Genomic DNA, 20,922 nt, shown 5'->3' on the forward strand with positions numbered 1-20,922 from the left:
AAATCTCTGCAGTGCTGATTTGGGTCTTCAGATGGTAACCCAGCGAACTGATTGTTCTGAACCATATTCAGAACATGAGACTTGATCTCAAAATTTGTAGCAGCAATAGTGGGCATCCGTACCCCAGTAGGCACGTTATCAGGAGATGGTTGTGCATAGTCTCTGAAGGTTCGAGTAACATTCTCACCCATGTTGAGAGAATAGGTGAGGTGGGGGTTTCTTGTGTGGGGAAGATGGTGGAGAGGTGTCTTTTGGGAGGGTGTCCCTGCAGACAGCTTAGCTTGTTTAGTTTTCTTTCTGAGTCTACGAGCGGTCTTTTCAATCTCGGATCGAACGGGATGAGATTTGGGATTTCAATTTCCTGCTCATACACCAAAAACACTAAAACAAACGTGAGATGCTCCAAAGAACAGGTGTTCTTCAGAGTAGAGGTTAGTTTAATACTATAATTCAGACAAAATAAAATAAACCGTCTCCCCGGCAACGGCGCCAAAATTTGAAGGCTAAAGTCGTATCACCTAATCAAAAATAACCTACGGTCCACTAACTAGTAGTCAGGGAAGTCAGGATCGAATCCACAGGGAGAAGTTATATATGTATCTGAACTCTAATATTAACTAACGAAATCAGATGAATGGTTGTGTTACTAACTAAACAGTACAGAATTAAATATGAAGGTGTAAATATATTAATAAAGTACTAGAATCATGGATCACTATGCATACAATTCGGGAAATCAGGATAAATAATAACCACCTAGTAAGTCAATGTCTAGGGCACATGTAATTTCTCTCGAACATTACCTCCCTCAAAGATCACCCAGCCGCTCTCGCATAGTCAAGGGTCACTTTGCCTAATAATTGAAAGCCTATACGGTATCTCTCCTCTCGAAGTAGATTCAGTATTGCAACAATAGAAATATAAATCAGGCCTAACTTATAATCCTAGCATGAAGAATCAATCAAAGGAAACAGTTGAAATACAAGATAATCAAACTAATCTATCAATCCCTCATTGCATACATAGATCTCCACAATTCTAGATATAGAACTACTCACTCATAATCATAAAACAATAACAAGAATCTATAAAAACTCATACTTTGAAACATGGCAAATAACTAAGAAAAAATATAATTAACAATGGAAGAAATAACAAAGAATAAGAAGAAAGATTACCGAATTATATTGAACTATGAATAAGCAAAAGGTTTGATCTTGAATTGAAATCACAAAGCATAAATTAAGGTTCTTGAAAACTCTTAGAGAAAACTAATAATAAAACTAGATAGGAGTTAATAATTCTGATTTTTCTATTTATACAAGCCCTAAAACAATAGAAAAATCTCGAAAGAAGGGCCCGTATCATTAAAAAACCCGTCTCATCAGTCGCCCGATCGGGCCAAAGATGCCCGATGGCATCGGGCTCCAAAGCGAAGGAAAAAACCAAAAACCCGCAGTCGCCCGATGAGATCGGGCTGATCCGCCCGATGACATCGGGCGGTTTGATAACATGGCAGGCAAAAGTAGCTGGCAGGGGCGCCCGACGTTGGGCCAGGTCCCCCGATCAGGTGAAACACCGAAATACGACTGGGCGTTGAACGCCCGATCGGGCCCGCAGCAGAACCATAAAAGTTGTCTCTTCGCCCGATCGGGCTGGGCCGCCCGATCCTGTCAGGTCGGCCAGCATAAGCTTCGTTTCTTGTTCGTCCTTTGCTCAAAGTCCCGGAAAGCATCATCTAGAAATTCAGCGTCCAACCTCTCTAATCCAGTGCGCAATCATATAAGGTAGGTAATAGCTACCTAAAAACTACAATCCAATACAAAACATCAAACCACAACTAGATGGAGAGAGTTAGTACCAAATGGCTCCTAAGAGCACCATAACCATAACTTTTAGCACATGAATAGGGGAGAAAACTCTATATAAAATCATAATATCATTATGCCCCACGGTGGGCGCCAAATTGTTTATGTTAAAATTTGTCACTTACCACGAAATTAAAGTCTTGGGACGATTTAACCAGATTATGTTAAAGACAACGCGACAACAGAATGCAAAGGGGATCAAAGGGGATGAGCACACAAATATGGTGACGCAAAAAACCCCAATGAAGGTGAGTGAAAAACCGCGGGTGGTTGGAGATCCACCAAACTAATATAGTTCACTATCTTTCTTAGTAACTGACTGTCATTACAAGAGTGCTAAATTCTCTCTAGTGTTCTTCCAATAATGTTACGTAAAAAACTCGTCAATGACCTCTCTCTCCCTTTTATATGCCCTCTTTTTTCCTTGGCTTTTTTTCCAACGAATAAAAAAATGAATTCACTAATTATTACATTAACTTTGCGCTTCAATCATGGGAGATCTTCTATGCTTACGCTCCAACATCTTGATTTGTGCTCTTCAACGGCTGAATTTATGGCTCATAACACTCCTTCCTTATTTAGCTGGACCGTTACCATTAAATGCTCTGCTCCAATCTCGCGTCCTTCGCTGTGTCTTCGGGTCACATTTACATCGTCATCATGTCAGATGGCATCATGTCATCGATTCATCGCGTCGTTGCGTCAGTGTCATCCTGTCAAAAAATTCAGCCATAACATACACAAATAAAAAAAACCAAAACTTTACCAATTCTTCACGAACACGAGCATGACTCTTTGTACCAGTTGTAGAAATTGGCTTTGCTTTAGCCTTTGCAAGTGATTCTTTTCCCCGTTTGCTTCTCTTCTATAAAAATTGAAGCATCAGCATGCATAAGAATGTACATGTCATGGTTCACAATTCACAGAATCATATTCAACACCATTAAATATATGAACACAAATAAATGCACCTGTCCCTCATCGGATCTCCAGAAATTAACAAGGCTAATCCACTGATTATTATCTACATCTGTTGGACATCGATTATGCAAAATGGTAATGTCTTCATCATCATTATAATATTTTCCTTTCAAGTAACACTTGTAATCCTTCCATTTAAATCCAACTGATTTCAATATCCAATACTCACTAGCTTTTGGATAAAGAAATCTTGCCTGAAAAATACACGAGTTAAAAGAATACTAGTATAAAAGGGAGTGTGAATTTATAATAATTAATGTTCAATCTTTCAAAAAGTAAAAATATACAATTGAGATTGTAATTTTGATTACCTCAACTTCCTTCAATATCATCTTTTCATTGTTCTTATTGCAACCTTTTTTCAGATGATCCCATCTTGTATAACTTAGAGAGCAAAGATCCCCATTTTTTGCAATTGTCCCTAAAAAAGCACCAAGTACCCCCCTTCTTCTCTAACAGGCTGCATCTCCTTATTGAAATCGACAACAATTTGATGGCCTTGAGGCATATTCCATATATCTGCTAACACAGTTTTTCCACGCTTTCTATTTCCATTCGAATCTGTTTCCATTAAAAGTGCAACATACTATCTTACTTGCATAAGCTCAAAGATAAGTTAAAAATTTGCATGTATGGTAGAGAGTTTCTACTAGAACAACTATTGAATACTGAGTATATGCTAAAGGACACTTAGAACACACTTCCATTAGAAAATATACTTAGACTATATAACATGGCATAACATATAACTTGTTGGTACAGATGAGCTACAAATCATTACTAGTTAAAAACCTCACAAGAATTAACTTAATTAGAGATAGATATGGAAATACTCTACCTTGCACAATGTAATTATAAACTCGATGTTCTTCATGTTGATCATGAGATGTAGACCCTTCAATATTTCCTTGATTTTGGGCAGAAGAAACACTTTGATGTTGTTGAATCTCATCCCTAATTCTTGAGTTATTTGGCTCTGAGTTGTTTGGTTGCACTACACTTCTACCACTTATTTCATTCATACTTGTATTAACCGTAGTCCTTCGCAACCTCTTATGACCCTTGTGATTAGCCATTAACCTATAAACAAAAATACAAGATAATGACAAAAACAGAACAGTAACAATAAAAATTATATTATCAATATATAAGAGTGTCACAAAACAAACAACCAAAATGCACATAACCCAGATAATAAATAGTTTTCATCATAATGTCCTAGAAACTAAAAAACTCTAACTAAATTAAAAAAATCCATATAATCAATATAATTATTTAAAACTACTCATCATCAACCTCGATTCCTTCCACACCCGTCCCAACCCATCTAGTATTCCCATCAACATCACTAGGTATTATATTCAAAAAAGAAACATGGTATGGATTTGTCTCACAATCTTCCTGCATATCATCTTCACCTAAGTTATACACATCCTTTGGCTTCATCTTTATAGCAACTGACCAATCCGCATCAACATGATCTTGTATGTAGAATACTTGTTCCGCTTGTGTTGCAAAAATATTCGACTCATCTTCTAATCTTTTCCCCGTGTGTGTCAAGCGAGAGGTATTGACAAGTGTATAACCAGAGTTGTCCTTTTTTACTCCCCTTCCAATGGTAGCATCAAACCAGTTACATTTAAATAATACCACTGAATACCCTCCTAAGTATTTCAATTCGATGACATCTACTATTTGCCCATAGTATGCAACATCTCCCAAAATTGGATTCCGATCCTATCATTTGCACTCGCATAACTTGATGGCTTTGCAATTACAACGACACCACTATTTTGAGTACACTTGTCATAACATTTGGCTCTATAAGTAAAACCATTGACATTGTATCCTTGGTATTTTGTGACAACATCAAGTGGACCTCTTGCGAGCATGCGTATTTCTTCTCTCAGAAAACCTATGCCATTTGTTCTCTCCAATTTATCCACCTATTGCAAATGTAGTACCGTTAATTATCAATTTAATGAATAAACTAAAAAAAGTCTTAATTATGATGCTTACATGTTGCTTAAACCAATCATGAAAGGATTCATGTTGTAAACGCTCAATATCTTTCAATGATAAGCGTCTTGGACGACTACTTCTCTTAAGTTCTGAAGCATGTTCTCTACATACACAATTATATGTTAGGATAGAATTATTAGTAGATTACTAAGTAGCATGTTATATAAAATTCAAAAGATATTAAGATACTAACTTGAGATATTCAGCGACTTGTGAACAATTGAATAGCACGTAACGATGTGCTTGTATCTTGCTCATTTGGGTAATAGTGTGTGTCATATGCTTCCCAGCAGGCTTTCCAACTTGTGAGAAGAATGAAAACTCTCCTAGAATTACTAAAGACTCTACTTGTGCAATATCGTCAGATATTCCCAAAAGTTTACTTAAACTAGAGTTGAATCCTTGAAGGTATCATGAAGAAAAATTGGCAAATTCAAGAGCCGAGATTGCTTCGGCAATGGAAGCCTCAGGATGAGCCTTGTTACGCACATGGGACTTTAATGAGCCAAAATATCTTTCAAAAAAATACATCCACCTAAACATCATTGCTCCTGCAAGCTTTGTTTGGGTTGCTAGATGAACAACTAAATGCGCCATCACAGTAAAGAAACTAGGTGGAAATATCATTTCGAGGTGGCACATGATGACAGGTATTTGTTTCTCAAGTTGTTTAAGGTCATCCACATGTACATTCTTACTACATACTTCTCTAAAATAGCCACATAAATCAGATAAAACCCCTACTACATCCTTTGAGAGAATCCCTCGTAATGCAATAGGAAGGATTTGTTGCATTAAAATATGGCAGTCATGGCTTTTTAGCCCAACCAACTTGGCTTGTTGAAGATTTACACATCGAGAAATGTTTCCAGCATAACCATTTGGAACTTTAATTCCATGAAGTGTTCTACATAAAACTTGCTTTTCATTTCTAGACATTGTGTATGCAGCAGGTGGCAAATACCACTTATTTGAATTTTTTGTTATCTGGGTGAAGTTCCTTCCGTATTCCTAATTCTTTCAAATCAAGGCGAGCTTTCAGATTATATTTAGACTTTCCTTCTACGTTCAACAATGTATTAATCACATTATCACACACATTTTTTTCTATGTGCATAACATCTAAGTTGTGTCTAATTAAGTGAGATTCCCGGTACGACAATGACCACAAAGGACTCTTTTTCTTCCAAGTGTTCGAACTAGAGAATTATGAAATCTCCTCTATTTGGTGCAACTCATCTGTCCCTGTTCGATTCATGGGGGCTGCTCTTAATTCTTCCTCTCCGTTAAAAGCTTCCTTATTCAGTCGAAATGCATGGTCGAAATCTAACCAACGACGATGAGCCCAAAAAGAATACTTGTGACCATTTTTTAGCCAAGCTGTGTCAATGTTGCAACAAGGACATGCCTTTTCCCCATGTGCACTCCAGCTGGAGAGCATTCCAGAAGCTGGAAAGTCGCTGATTGTCCATAATAGCCCAACAAGCATATTGAAATTTTCATCCTTAAAAGCATCATAAGTCTCACTCCCAATATTCCAAAGCTCGAGAAACTCCTCAATAAGGGGCTGCATAGATACATCAATTTTGTTTCCAGGACTAGTTGGATCGGGAATTAGTGTTGAAAGGATAAGAGATGACTTTTTTAAACATAACCATGGGGGAAAATTATACGACACCAAAACTATAGGCCAACAACTATGAGTAGAGCTCATCATCCCAAAGGGATTAAAACAATCACTAGCAAGTCCAAGCCTAACATTGCGACTATCTTTACCAAATATAGGATACCTACTATCAAAGTTCTTCCAAGCTTCTGAATCAGCCGGTTGCCCTAAAACCTCTTTGTTCTCTTTACGTTCATGATCATGCCACCTCATCAAGGAGGCAGTGTGCTTCGACATAAACAATCTCCTAAGTCTAGGCTTTAAAGGAAAATAGCATAATACTTTTGTGGGAGTTCCTTTTTTCTTCTTTCGTCCTGTTGAAGTAGTCTGCTCACTTACTCTTTTCCACCTAGAAGCACCACAAACTGAGCAATTATCATCATTAGCCTTATCCTTCCAATAAAGCTGACAGTGATTTGGGCATGAATGTATTTTAATATAGCCAAGGCCTAACTTCTGAGTGACCTTTTTAGCCTCTGCAAATGACTTGGGTAATTTGCACTATTAGGAATTGCAAGTTGACAAAATCCTAGTAGGTCATTAAAAGACTTATTAGTCCATTTGTTAGTACTCTTAATATGAAAAAGAAGTACTAAAAATGACAACTTGGTTAATTCACATTCGGGCCATAACTCTGTGTCAGCGTCATTGAGAAGCGTATAAAGTCTTGGGCTTCTTTATTTTGGCCATGAGTGCTTTGGTCAACATTCTCGCTTTGTTTATATCATCATCTCGATGACCATATGCGTTATGCACCAACTTTCGCATATCTGTATATACGGTAAAATCTCATCTTCTACCACAGGTTCAGAAGGACTTGAAATGGGAACTTGATCCACTTTTTCACCATGAAAAATCCAGATAGTGTAATTATGCATCATTCCAAAATGAAGCAAGTGCAAATTTACATCATCTGGACTCAAAAGCTTGTGATTAACACACTTCATACAAGGACATCTAAGTTTACCATTATCACATGTTAAAGTCTTAATAGCATAACTCATAAACCCTTCAACTCCTAGTCGATATTGTGCTGCCTTTATTGGCCAAGTCAAATTTTCTTTAATTTGCCTCAAATCCATGATTAACTAAACTGGAAAAAAAAAAAGGCATTCAAATATCATGATTAATAATGGGTCATTACATATAACATATACACGATAAATTTGACAATAGGTAACAATATACTAACTTACACACTAATAGAAATCGAGCAGGTTTGCAAATTAATGAAACTTCACTTTGACAATAGGTCTGGTAAGAGAGTATTGATTCTGCATCACTAATCAACCAAAGCAAAAGATTCTATCTTTTAAAAATGATAGATATAATAAGATACAAATAATTACTTATATTACATGACAAGAAATCAAAAAAAAAATCAATACTTTGAATTTTCTAAGCAAAAAGTAAATAAATCTTAGGTATTAAGAAATTTGAACTAGACAAAACAAAGGGGTATCACATCAACAGAAACCGAGAAAGTTCAAAGTCTTTTGGCCTACAAAGTTTGAAGTTTCTTAATAACATTCATCTTTTATGCTGTCTTTCATATAAGTATATATATGACTGTATGAGACTATGAGTTCCATGGAAAACTCAACAAGAGAAAAACAAACATATAAAATGGTTTTTACTTTCGTTGGCATCCATTTCCCTTTCATAACCTTCATCATTATTATTTCCTTAGGTGTTCCCTTGTCAAATGGTGAAGATGTAAACTACAGAGCATGCTCTACTCTATACTCATGCGGGAATATTTCGGATATCGGATTCCCGTTTTGGGGAGGAAATAGGCCCAAGTTCTGTGGGATCCCGAAGTTTAAGCTCAGTTGTAATGACAGACAAATTCTACAACTATGAATGTATTTCAGAATTTATATAACCCAGTCAGTGTGATTGACATCAATACAACTTCTCACATGATGAATGTTTTCCAAAGCAATGTGTTTAACCATTGTTATAAACTACCACTGGAATATTATTGTATTACTTTAAATTTAAATCAAGTACTCAATATAATTTATTCTCTACTTCAATATGCATGTTGGGTCACTATTCTTCTCTTGTTTTTCCTAACCTCTCAACTGTTGCATTTTAAATATTGTCAAACAAAAACAGCAATATAGACAATCAAAAGAAGGATGATGCTAAAACTCATGGTTGTGTTGAATCGAAGGAGAAGGTGAATGATCGAATACAATTTCCGAATTAAAGAAGGATTTTTTTGCAGCGATAATTCGAATTGACTGAAAGTCACATAGAAAGAAATACCAGCAAGATTCATCTATAATTCGAATTCAATGAAATTCGTACCAGCAATATCGAATGGAGTCTCAATTTCCGAATTAAAGAACGGATTTTTTTTTGCAGCAATAATTCGAATTAAATGAAAGTTACATAGAAAGAAAACCAACAAATATTCTATAATTCGAATTCAATGAAATTCATACCAGCAACATTAATCCATAAATCGCATTGTAATTGAGTAAAATTCTTTGATAAAAAGAATACCTACTTGTTGAGCGAAATACGATGGAGTCTTGCCCAATGAAAATTTTTAAGTAAACTGGATCTTACTGAAAGGAATTGGAGTCTTCAAATTTCGAAGCGTGAAACTGGATCTTGTTCGAGTGCAGAGAATTCGGAGTTGCTGAAAGGGAAGGGCTTTGTTGTTCGAGCGTAGAGAATTTGGAGTTGCGTGAAACTAAGAGTTGGAGTAAATTAGGGCTTTGTTTTTTCTTCTTAGTTTAGGCTTACCTGTTTTAGTTGTGGGAGTTTTGAATTTTTTTTTAATTTTATGCGCGCTTTTTTGTTCACAAAAAATTGGAAAGTGGCAACGCTTTGTTAAAAGTGCTCCAATTTGTTCCATCAATTCTTAAAGTCAACACTTTTTTTAACAAGTGTTGCTATTTAAGCTCTCCTAAAGGCTATTTTTTTAGTAGTGGTTGTCCTCTATGTCTTCTCTTTTTCTATTCTTGGGTCGCTCCCCAGGGTCACCCAACCCCGTGAAATTGTTTGTATAGCACTCTCGAGCTGTCTGTTTATCACCATATAGCTTCTCGGCCTACCCATTATCGGTTTCGTATTGTATGAGCAGTTGATATATGAATATTACAACATTCACCCGGTTAAGTGTAGGCTAGCCTATGATGATATTGTACAGCAGAGGAACATCTACCACCAGCAAATCAACTGGTAGGCTTTTTCCTTGACATTTCTCTCCTAGTCAGACTGCTAGCTGACCTGTCCCGACTGGGTGTACAACTTCTCCCCTTGAAGCCTATCGGTGGTTGACTGTTTGGGGCCAGGTATCCTTTGTCATTCTTGAGCTTCTAGAGGCAGTCGAGAGTGATAATATCGGCTGATGACCCGTTGTCCACGAGTACCCTCTTCACCTTTGAATTGGTGACTTTCATTTCGATAAGAAACGAGTCATTATGAGGTGTGCAGATTGGACGGCTAGGCCTACCGAAAGTCATTATTGGGCATGTGGTGGGGTTCCGTTTCTACTTCTAGCACTTGGTGTCTAAGAGAGTATATGTGATATTTGCGGGGGCGTCTGGTTAGGCCACCCGAAGCCATGCCTCTAGATATGACTCCCACGACTCCTTCGGTATGATCACTTCCTTGTCGACTCTCCTTATACTTCCCTTTCTCCTCTTGAGGGTATTTGAGATATCTATTTAGTTTGCCTTGATCCGCTAAGTGATCATATAGTGTCTTCTTTAATTCTCGACAATCTTTTCTAGTGTGCCCACACTCAAGATGGTATTCACACCACAACCTTTGATCTCTCCTATCCTTGGATGCCTTGATGGAGGGAGGGTTGGGTAAGACAGATTTGTGTTATGTCGAGGTAGATTTCTCTTCGGTTTATTTTTTTTTTAAATCGTGGATCGTTCCCGTTGTCGGTAATTCTCGTGACGATTTGGTTGTTTTCTGGTACTTTTGTTCTATTCTCGGTAAGGGTTATCGCCTTTTCTCTTTTTCGGCTTCTCTGATACTGGTTTGCAAATGTCTGACACTTGGATATAATTTTTGAGCCTGAGGCATAGCCTCGATGAACGCGGTTTCCTCATTCTCTGCCAACGACCATATGAACTTTTCAAGCCAGAGTCCTGACATTAGGGAGGTGAAGGCAACTCCGTCTTGTAAGTCAGAAATTTTCAGGGATTCTTTGTTGAACCTCTTGATATAGTTAACCAAGCTTTCATGTTCTTGTTGCTTGCTAGACATTAGATGAATGCTCGTCTTTTTGTGTCTACAACCTGATATGAAGTGTTGATGGAACAATGCTTCTAACACTAAGAGATTGGTGATGATGCGTGGAGATATTCTCGAGAACCAACTAAGTGTCAGCCCTGTGAGTGTTGTGGGGAAGTATCAGCACCACGCCGCCTCACAACCTGTCTTCACATTCATCTGGGCTTTGTAAGCCGCCATGTGATCGACAGGTTCAGTATTGCCCGAGTATTGTTCCATTTGGGGGACTTTGATCTTTTTAGGATTGGAGACTTCCATGATTTCACGGCTGAAAGGGTTCATGAAATTAAGCACGCCTCTTGGATTCTAATGGAGTGCCCTCTCGTTCCCGGCGAGGAGTATGAGAGTGGGCTTGTTCCTGATGAGTTTTCTCTTGGTCGACCCTCTTTTTGTTATTATTATGTTTCTGGCATCCTGCTCTTGCTATCGCCGACGGTTTTCTATGATCCACCAAGCATCAGAATCAGCCACTCATTAGGAATTCACTTGTCAGGAATTTTCTCCCCTCGTTGTTCGCCCCAGTTAGGGATTCAAAGGGTGGGGTTTCCCGAGGTCGGGGTTCCCCCGAGCAAGTTCTCTGGGTTCCTTTTGATTTTGCTGAATGTTTCCTTGGTTGAGGTGGGGGATTCCCACTATTAGCTCTTGCAGACTTCGTTGCATGTTCGCATTCAGCTGCTGAGCTATTCTTTCTATGTCAGCCATGGTTATTGGAGGTGGATCGGGTTGGTGTTATTCCCGAGGGATGGATGTCTCTTCATTTCGAGGAGTAGATCCCTCGTTGTCCAGCGTGAGGGATTCGACCAGCACATTGGGTTGCTGGGATTGAAGCGGTGTTGGGTGACGTGATAACGAGGCTCGGGTTATTTTCCTTCAGGGTGCCATGTTCCTCTCGATGGTGACTTTGAGATGTAGTATCCCCAGATGCGGCGCCAAACTATTTATGTCTAGAAACTGATAAAAGAAGTGATGTGTGATTGGAGAGATCTGATTCTCGAATTAGAATGTAATCCTGAGTCTTGTCACCGAAGATACCGCAAAACAGTAGAATTGGCTCGGGGGTGTTCTTGGGAAAGCCCCTCCGATGCTCAAGTCATTTGAGGTAGAGAGAGAAAGTGAGTAATTGTAAAGAGATATGTTGTAGTTTAATTAGGTGAGTATTCATTATTTGTTCATTGATAAGACTGGTCCCATTTATAGGTTTGAGGATCTCGAGAAAGGTAACCCTAAAAGGATGTTCCTTATTGATCACGTGGCCTCCCTTCTATTTGAGAAATTATGGGATATTTTCCTGTTTGAGATGGGCCTTTGTTGACTTTGGGCAAGGAGACCTTTATGGGGTCGCATCAGGATTTTTGATGTGGGCCCACATCTCTTTTGCTGATGTCGTCAACCCATTTATGGGAGCTGGACACCGTGGACAAATTTCCCAAACAACTATCAAATTATAAATTTTTTTTACGTATGCACAACTAAAGATATTAATGAATAAATAATTGTATTGATTTGCATGAAAAACAAACGTTTCATTTAAAACAGAACTGATGAAGTATAATTATTATATGTATATATATGTAAGGGACAGGCAACATAGTTCCTTTTTAAACCATATACAGTGCTAGGGTACTGTGCACTATCATGTGCATTCTCATTCCATAATTTATACTATACTACTTCCTATACCTTTTTTTCCCCCAAATTCTCTACCTCCCAAATATTTTCATAGAAGTTATGGAAGATCAAGCAATCAATCAGACCAACCATAATAATAATACAAGTAGTGAAAACAACAGCAGGAGTATTATTAGTACTAGCAGTAGCAAAGGAGACAGAAACAACAACACTAGTGGTGAGCCGGTAAGGTCAAGATGGACACCAAAACCAGAGCAAATACTCATACTTGAATCCATTTTCAACAGTGGTATGGTAAACCCACCTAAAGAAGAAACCGTCCGAATTCGAAAACTTTTAGAGAAGTTTGGTGCTGTTGGTGATGCCAACGTCTTTTACTGGTTTCAAAACCGCCGCTCTCGCTCTCGCCGCCGCCAACGCCAACTTCAGGCCTCACTCGCAGCCTCTGCCGCTATTCCACCACCACCGCCACTTCCGGGTTCGATGGGCCCAACGTCTTTGTTAGGTGGTGGTAGTGCAAGCTTGTATGATTTTGGGCATCATCATCCTCATGAGCAACAGAATGGTATATCTAGTACATGCACAACAGCTGCTGCAGCAGCTTCTTCTAGTGTTGCATGTTTTGCACCATCGAACACTAGTGCTACTATTTCTACCACTTTTGCTGATTGTGGTGACGTTTTTGGTACTTTTTCTGGCCAAATGAGTATAATTAATCCTACTCATGAAATCGACTGCCCTTCTGATACACCGAATCTGGACTTTCAATCAGGTAATTAATCAAAGTTTCTCATTTTAATTAATAATCCTTCAATTTCACAAATTCATGTGCCTTTTAGGGTCACTTTATATAAGAAGACTTATAAAATTGGAACCTTTTGTACTAGGTATATATTAATATCCAATCTCGCTTTTTCTTAACTTTTTACAATGATTTTCTCTACATTTTTTTTTTCTTCTACTACTTTTTTATATACTTTTGTTTGGGAAGAATTTGATTGTAGCACTCAAGAATTACATTGTTTTTAGGAGTTATTTTGTGAGATTTTAGTTAATAGCGCTTGAAAAGGAAGTCGTTTTATTTGTTTTTCATGCATTTGGTAATGATGAGATTAATTAATAAACCCTTAAAACAAAGGTTATATAACTCTCATATTTTATACTACTGTAGTGGGACTCTCAAGGTAATAATAAGTGAAAAGTTAATTTGTAAAAATGAATCTTTTTTGAACTAACTTGTGTAAACTTTTCTAGCATTCAACGATAGATATTGTTTGTTGTGTTTGACAAAAATACTGTTATATATATCTCCATATTTCCTAGCACATGCACACATAATTTAACTTAACCTAAAGTGTTACAACTGACACCCACAAAATGCTCATGCATCTTCTACATTAATTCCCCCCCCCCCCCTTATTTCTCTATGTTAATTACACTTCAATGCAAAACCTATTATGAGGAAAACGATCAGATTCTTCATTTGATATGCATTTTTCCCCTTTTCACATCTCTGGTTTTTTAAAAAAATTAGGGCAAACATTATATATATACTTCCTTAGTTCTTTTATAATTGTAGCTAGCTTTTTTACTTACAAAATTTCCATCACACAACATTGGTCTGCAATTGCAAATGAAGTTATGAGTTTGAAATTGCAGGGATCATAACAGTGTTCCTGAATGGAGTAGCAACCCAAATTCCGGACGGGGCGTTTGATATGAAAGCCATGTTTGGAGAAGAAGTGATTTTGGTTCACTCTTCTGGTGTGCCTGTTGCCTTCAATGAGTTTGGAATTTCGCTTCATAGCTTACAACATGGCGAGAGCTACTTCCTAGTATGTGTGCTTATTTTATTAATTTCTTCACTTCTATTTGTTTTCTTGAATCAATACATTGTTATGCTATTACCACACTTCTTGGATTCATTCTGTCGATTTTAGTAAGAGTTTCATAGAGTTAAATCACACTACCCTCTCCTCTTATATTTAATAGGGTACACTTGATTTTGTAGCCCTAGTGGGTAAAAATGATACATATCAAATACTTTTTCTAAGATGGTATAAGTATTTTAGGGATTTATATGATAAAATGAAGCATCGACTGATGTTATTAACACTTACTAATTGCTTATAGTTTCTACTTTTGACCTCTTATACTCAACCTCTAAACTTGCATACATCTTTTTTTTTCGGTTTTAATGGAAGTTATTAACATTGATTTGCTTTTCTTGAATATAAATCAATGGTGTTGGAAGTTATTAACATTGAGTATATGTTTAAAATACACTAGTATATAGTGATATTACCTTTTTAAATTTTAGCTACTTCTTCCATTTCATATTGTTATTTTCTCTTATTGTGGCTCTAGATATCAAGACGAGCGGGAGAAAGGGAGTTAAATGCATTTATTTTTTTTTAATAGAAGGGAGAATGTCATTGACATTGTATAAGTGGTATATCAACTGGAATAAGTTAGGGTAGAAAAGGGGTGGAAATTATCAAAAAAAGGAATGAAGCAATAAGAGGGAATAACTTAATGTAGTGGATCAAACTGAAAATATGGAAGAAGTTAGAAAGTGGAGGTATTATAAAACAATTTTATTGATCGTCAAAATTCATAAGAATGTGTTATAAAAATTATACGTGCTCCATTATCATTATATATTGGTAAGGCCATAAACACAATAATATAAGGTTGCAATTTTATTGATCCTCAAAATTCATACGAATGTGTTATAAAAAGTGTAATATGTTAGTGGCTATTATTTCAATACTATTAAGAACAAAGTTTAATTGTCCTCTTACTTGAGATTTACACTTTAATTTCTACACTATTCACATAATCCATGTATTTTGACCTTTTTATTCTAAAAACACATCTAAAACTAAATTAGAATGATTTGGTTATTATATTCTACTCCCTCTTTATTTTTTTTTATCTTTTCCACTTATAATCTTAACACTATTGACAATTAGAGAGAATCTTTTAGATTTTTCTCAATATATAAGAAAAAATATAGTCATGTGAGATGTAAAATAAGTGTATTTGTAAATCTGCAAAGTCAAGTAGGAAATTTTATAAAAAATACAGAAGAAGTATGTTAGTAGGTTTATTTATCATATTCACTTGGAATATGCTAGTCGATATTAGAAAAATTTTAGTCTATTTTGTGATTGTTATATTTGTTTTAACAATATTGTTGGATATGTTGGATTGTGTAATATTAAAATATCAATTTTTATATTTCTCAAACTAATAACTTATAATTAAAGATTAAAATATATATATTGACAATGATGAAAAAACAAACATGTAAGATAAAATACTAGAGAAGGAGTAATGGAGTATCATGCAAATTCTACACCTAATAAACCCAAGTGATTTCGATTATTTAGGGAATATATACTGTTATGAATTACGCGTAACAACGGTCAATGTGATCTGTACTAGCAGTCAAAGAACACGAGACTGTACAAGTACAATATCAATGATAGTTAAAGAAGCTAAAATTGACACATAAATTCTTGGATTTGCACCACTATATATGATTTAACAAAGCAACCTACATAGTACTGGTATATTCTAAAAAGTAGGGTTTTTAAGCAATACCACGATGAGCTGACTTAGATTCTACCAAATGACAGCTGATTAATCAAGTATAATTATTTTTCTGATGAGAAATATATTTGGGATTTTAATTTGCAGGTCCCAAGACTCACTTAAATGGGAATAAAAGCTGCACCCCACCGACCAGTTTGGGATCTTCTCCGCGTCACTGAAGAAATTAAGATACTTAAGTTTAAGATAGATCATCATCATCATCATCAAGGTTTTTATATTTTTAATTTTTATTTTATACTCAAGTAAAGTTAAGATAGATCTTCTTATCAAATGAAAGTAAAACTACTTAAGGTAGATCTTCTACTAGCTACGGTTTAATCTATATATTATATTAGATCTGTATCATATGAATTCAGATTAGTAAAGGCATATTAATTGAACAATAAACTTTATTTTGCCTTTCTCAAACGTATGAGCCTTTACTATTGTGGAGCCAAATGGTGCAAGAGTCATTTGCATAGAACATTATATTTTATATAAATAATTTTTCCTTCTCTAAATCTGTCTTGTAAGTTTTACTTTTCTTTGTATATTTTTTATTTGAATATATACTCATTTTGTCCCATCATAGATTTTGTTTCTCAAATGCATATATATAGTTACAGGAAGTCGTAGGTCATAGGTCCTTTTTTAATTTGTAGAGAATTCTTTAAAAAAATTGTAAGAGAAAGTGTGGTTGCAATAAAAAATATATATATAAATAATTTTATTATGGATGTCTATTGCCTAATTTGAGGAGAACATGATTAGGCATAATTGCATTTAGGGAGAAGTGATACTAAATCATAAGGAGGGAGTAAATACTATAAAAATAAAAGACTTTAGTCAATCGACCCTTCAGTAGTGATCAACTTAGCCTAATTTTACAATTCAAATTCTTAGGAAGAATAAGTAACTTCTTCAGGAGTTTGTTTTATAAGAGATTGCTTATTTATCTCTATTATATAAGCTATTATATAAGCCAAGGGAGGAGGTGTGGTGTCCTCTTTTGAAATGACTAAAATACCCTTAATGATCTAATTAATGGAATGAAAAAATTACAAAAGCAAATCATTTAAAAATTCTCATTCCAACTTGCCATTTAAAACAAGTTCAAAATGGTATATGCATCAAATAATTCAATCAAAAATTAAATGGACAAAATACTTATACCTTATAGAAAAAAGATGGCATACATAACGTGCACATGAAAAGTCTAAACATTCACTACCTTTGATACTCTTTAATTCAGTTAAACCAACTCATTATTTTTGTTCTTTCTATTCAATATTCATTCACAATAAATTAATGTCAACAATCACTCACAACCTTTTTATTTTTTTACATTAGCGAATTAATATATCTAAATTCATCTAACTGTTGAATTTTTCACATTTAAGTTTAATCATAAATAAAGTACGAATGGAGTATCTAATAGAATAATAAATTTTAAAATTAACGCACGCATCGCGTGCATATGAAAGCTAGTACCAATATATTAAAAGGCGTGCATAAACAAGAAAATGTGCCATGTGGCGCTCTTCGTAGGGAGTTTTACTTCATGTAATCCATTTACAATAAAAAATTTAGAAATTGCATAGTACAGGGTTTGATCTCGAGACCTCAAGTACATATACTAAAGTCTAACCACTAGGCTAAGTTGTATTTAATTTAGTGTGATTATCATAAAGTATTATATTAATAAATGAAATTTTTTCTTACCCGGGGCATAGTCCGGGCCTAATAACTAGTTTTAAATTAAAACTAGTTATTAGGTCCGGGCTAAGCTCCCGGTAAGAAAAAATTTCATTTATTAATATAATACTTATGATAATAACACTAAATACATCTTAGTCTAGTGGTTAAGACTTTTGTATATGTACTTGAGGTTTTGGGATCAAACCATATATGACACAATATCTAAAAAAATTTTATTGTACATGGATTACATATACTAAAACTCCCTAGGAAGAGCGCCACGTGGCACGGTTTCTTGTTTATGCATGCCTTTTACCATATTTGTGTAGATTAGGGCATCAGGCAATGGTAGACCCAATATTAAAAGAGAATTAGCCCAATAGTAACTAGGTTAATTTCCTTCAATGACTAGTTTAATCCGTTTAGTGACTACGTCTACTTTTACATTAAAATTAGACCATCTCTTTTAATAATTTTTGCTTCTTCAAATAGTAAACTATTATTTATAAGATATGAACCTATTACTTCATGATCAAAAGAGAAAAATTTTATAAGCTATGTCAATACAAATTGGTTTTTCTAAAAAAAAGTTCCCAAAAAATGAACATAAACAAAATCTTGTTCTTTTCTATATACATAAATGGTGAAAATTTCAGTGTAGATAGTAACGGATTCAGAATTTTAAAGTTGGATACACATAATTATAGGAATGATAGTTCAAAACGGTTACTAACCTATTTTCTCTTTGAAAGTTTTTCCCAAATTGATTGAGCCTATTCAAAAATTATAAATCCCAAAATTAAAATAGATTTCAAATATTATTTGTGCTAGCCAATCTCTACAGTTGCATTGCCTTACTCCCTATTCTCTCTTAAATAAAACTATTTAAAGCTCGAATGCTTAATATATCTATACGAAATAACCTATAAGAAACAATAGTATATGAATGTCAGCTATAACAGAAAAATAAGGTTATGGGAACAAAAATAAGAAAAAAGATTCAGATTAAATAACAAAAAGGTAAAGTGAGAATATTGATATACTCTGGTCAACACTACTAGAACAAAAGGTATTAGTATGGGAACAAATAACTGAAAGAAGCATACTAAACGATATTAAAATGTAAATCAATACATATTGTAATGCTTAGAAGATTAGATCTCGTGACGTCTGGAAACAAAAAATGGATTGTCCTTGCTAGCAAGCCTTGGGAATTAAAGATCCACATAGCACCGTCAATATTTATCTTAACAATAACTCTTAAAAAAACTGAGGGTGTGCAACCTTGGTGCTATGTGGATCTTTAATTCCCAAGGCTAGCAATATAATAAAAACAATTAAAAAAAAAACGTACATTGCATGTACACTATATTATACATTTCATAACCAACTTGGAGGAATATCTCAATATTTTTAATAAATGTAGTAGCAGTTTTATAATATGGTTATGTTGTGTTAAATTCCCTTCTTATAGTAACGGTGGCAACATAGTTCACTGCAATTGGTATTTTGTTCTCACCTATTTGACTATGAACGCATATGTTGCATTGTAGTGTTAGCCATATACAGCTATTATTTTCTCAAAACCATATAATATGGCAGTGTCAGCTTCTTTGCATTTTTGCTTTGGAAAATGTTTCATTGCATGGGGTGGACCAATGTGTCTGTTTTATGCTTGCTGTAATACGAAGCAACCTATATAAAAGATTGAATAAAATAAAATTTATGCTAACATCTTCTCAAGGTTGCTCACCGTTTGAGGCATCCAGATTTGGCATAGAGAAATAATAGATAAGAGAACTCCACAAACTATATTCTTTATCTCTTAATTGCAAATACAATACATGATATCAAGATCTTGTTACAGTCCTTTACAATGGTAGAATTTCTCATAATTATTTAGAAGCCAACATAACAGAAGACTGGATTGTAATTCTTTCACTTAGTTATTAGTGTGAATATTATGATACATGATTTATTTATTCTTAATTGCAAGTACAATACATGGTAGACACAGCTTACCCTAACGGTGCATAGGGCACATATATACAGTATAATGTACCAAGTTTGCTTGGTGGAGATAGTGAGAAACTCACCTTGCATGTAACTTTGAGATCACAAGTTCAAACCACACTACTTACTTGTGTTTGGGAGTAATGTTTCCCTTGTATCCCCCTGCTCTCAAGCGTTGACTTGTGTAGCTTGGCTGGCTGACCCGCGAGAGGTGCTGCTCCAGTAGTGTCCTTCTTCTTACCAAGTGTTCACCGGTGGGGACCCCCAAAAAACATATAATATATATAATGTACAATAGTTCAATTACAAGTATACCCTTAGTATCCTCTATCACACCCCTCAAATTGAGCACGGGGAACCATGCACATATTGTATTTTAAAAATTCAAAACGCTGACCAGACAAACCTTTTATAAAAATGCCAACACTCATATATATAGTATAATGTACAATAGAACAATTACATGTATACCCTTACTATCCTCTATTGCACCGCTTCATCATTTTGACCAAGGGAAATCACGTATAGATCGAACCTTGAAAACTCAAAACGCTGACTAGACAAACCTTTTTGTAAAAATGTCGGCAATTTGTAACTCAATAGGAACAAAACGTATAACTAAGTCACCATGAGCAACAGGCTCCCAAACAAAATGATAATCAATCTTGATATGCTTGCTACGATAATACTCAACAGGGTTCACAACAAGATAAGAAACAGAAACATTATAACATAATAACTTGACTAAGGTCCGAATGACGAGTCCTAGCTCAGCTAACAGGGAACGAAAGAGTGTCTTGTACAGTGCATCCAGCAACACGATACTCCACTTCTGTTAAAGACTTGGAGACAGTGGGTTGCTTTTTCGAGCACTAGGATATGAGATTACCAACAACGAAGATGGGATAACCAGTAGTGGAACCACAACTATCCGGACAACCTGCCCAATGGGCATCTGAGTAAGCAATCATGATGGACATGGTCGTGGAGGGGTAAAGCCATAGATGTAGTCTGAAGTGTCTTGCAAGTACATGTATATACATTTAACCAACATGTGAGATGTGGGGAGGAGGGTGCATAAATTGGGAAACTGAATGCATAGTCAAGTATTGTAAAGCTCCAACCATACTTCGACACTCAGTAAGCAACATAGTTGTGTGACTAGGAAGAAGCTTGTGA

General features: G+C 35.5%; 1 protein-coding gene across 1 annotated transcript; it reads left to right on the plus strand.

The window, feature by feature from the left end:
* Positions 1-12,404: 12,404 nt before the first annotated feature.
* LOC104893385 (WUSCHEL-related homeobox 11) lies at positions 12,405-16,553 on the plus strand. The gene is made up of 3 exons (XM_010679487.2): positions 12,405-13,204; positions 14,092-14,267; positions 16,138-16,553. Exons 1-3 carry the CDS (start codon positions 12,532-12,534, stop codon positions 16,153-16,155), a joined length of 867 nt encoding a protein of 288 aa, XP_010677789.1. The 5' UTR covers positions 12,405-12,531; the 3' UTR covers positions 16,156-16,553.
* The last annotated feature ends 4,369 nt before the right edge of the window (positions 16,554-20,922 follow it).

Source organism: Beta vulgaris, chromosome 5 (assembly GCF_026745355.1).
Source record: "Beta vulgaris subsp. vulgaris cultivar EL10 chromosome 5, EL10.2, whole genome shotgun sequence".
Classification (NCBI taxonomy): Eukaryota; Viridiplantae; Streptophyta; class Magnoliopsida; order Caryophyllales; family Amaranthaceae; genus Beta; species Beta vulgaris.

Coding starts and splice junctions, on each gene's coding strand:
- LOC104893385 (XM_010679487.2), top strand. CDS start 12,532: ATGGAAGATCAAGCAATCAATCAGACCAACCATAATAATAATACAAGT. Junction 13,205..14,091: donor GAATCTGGACTTTCAATCAG/GTAATTAATCAA, acceptor TTGAAATTGCAG/GGATCATAACAGTGTTCCTG.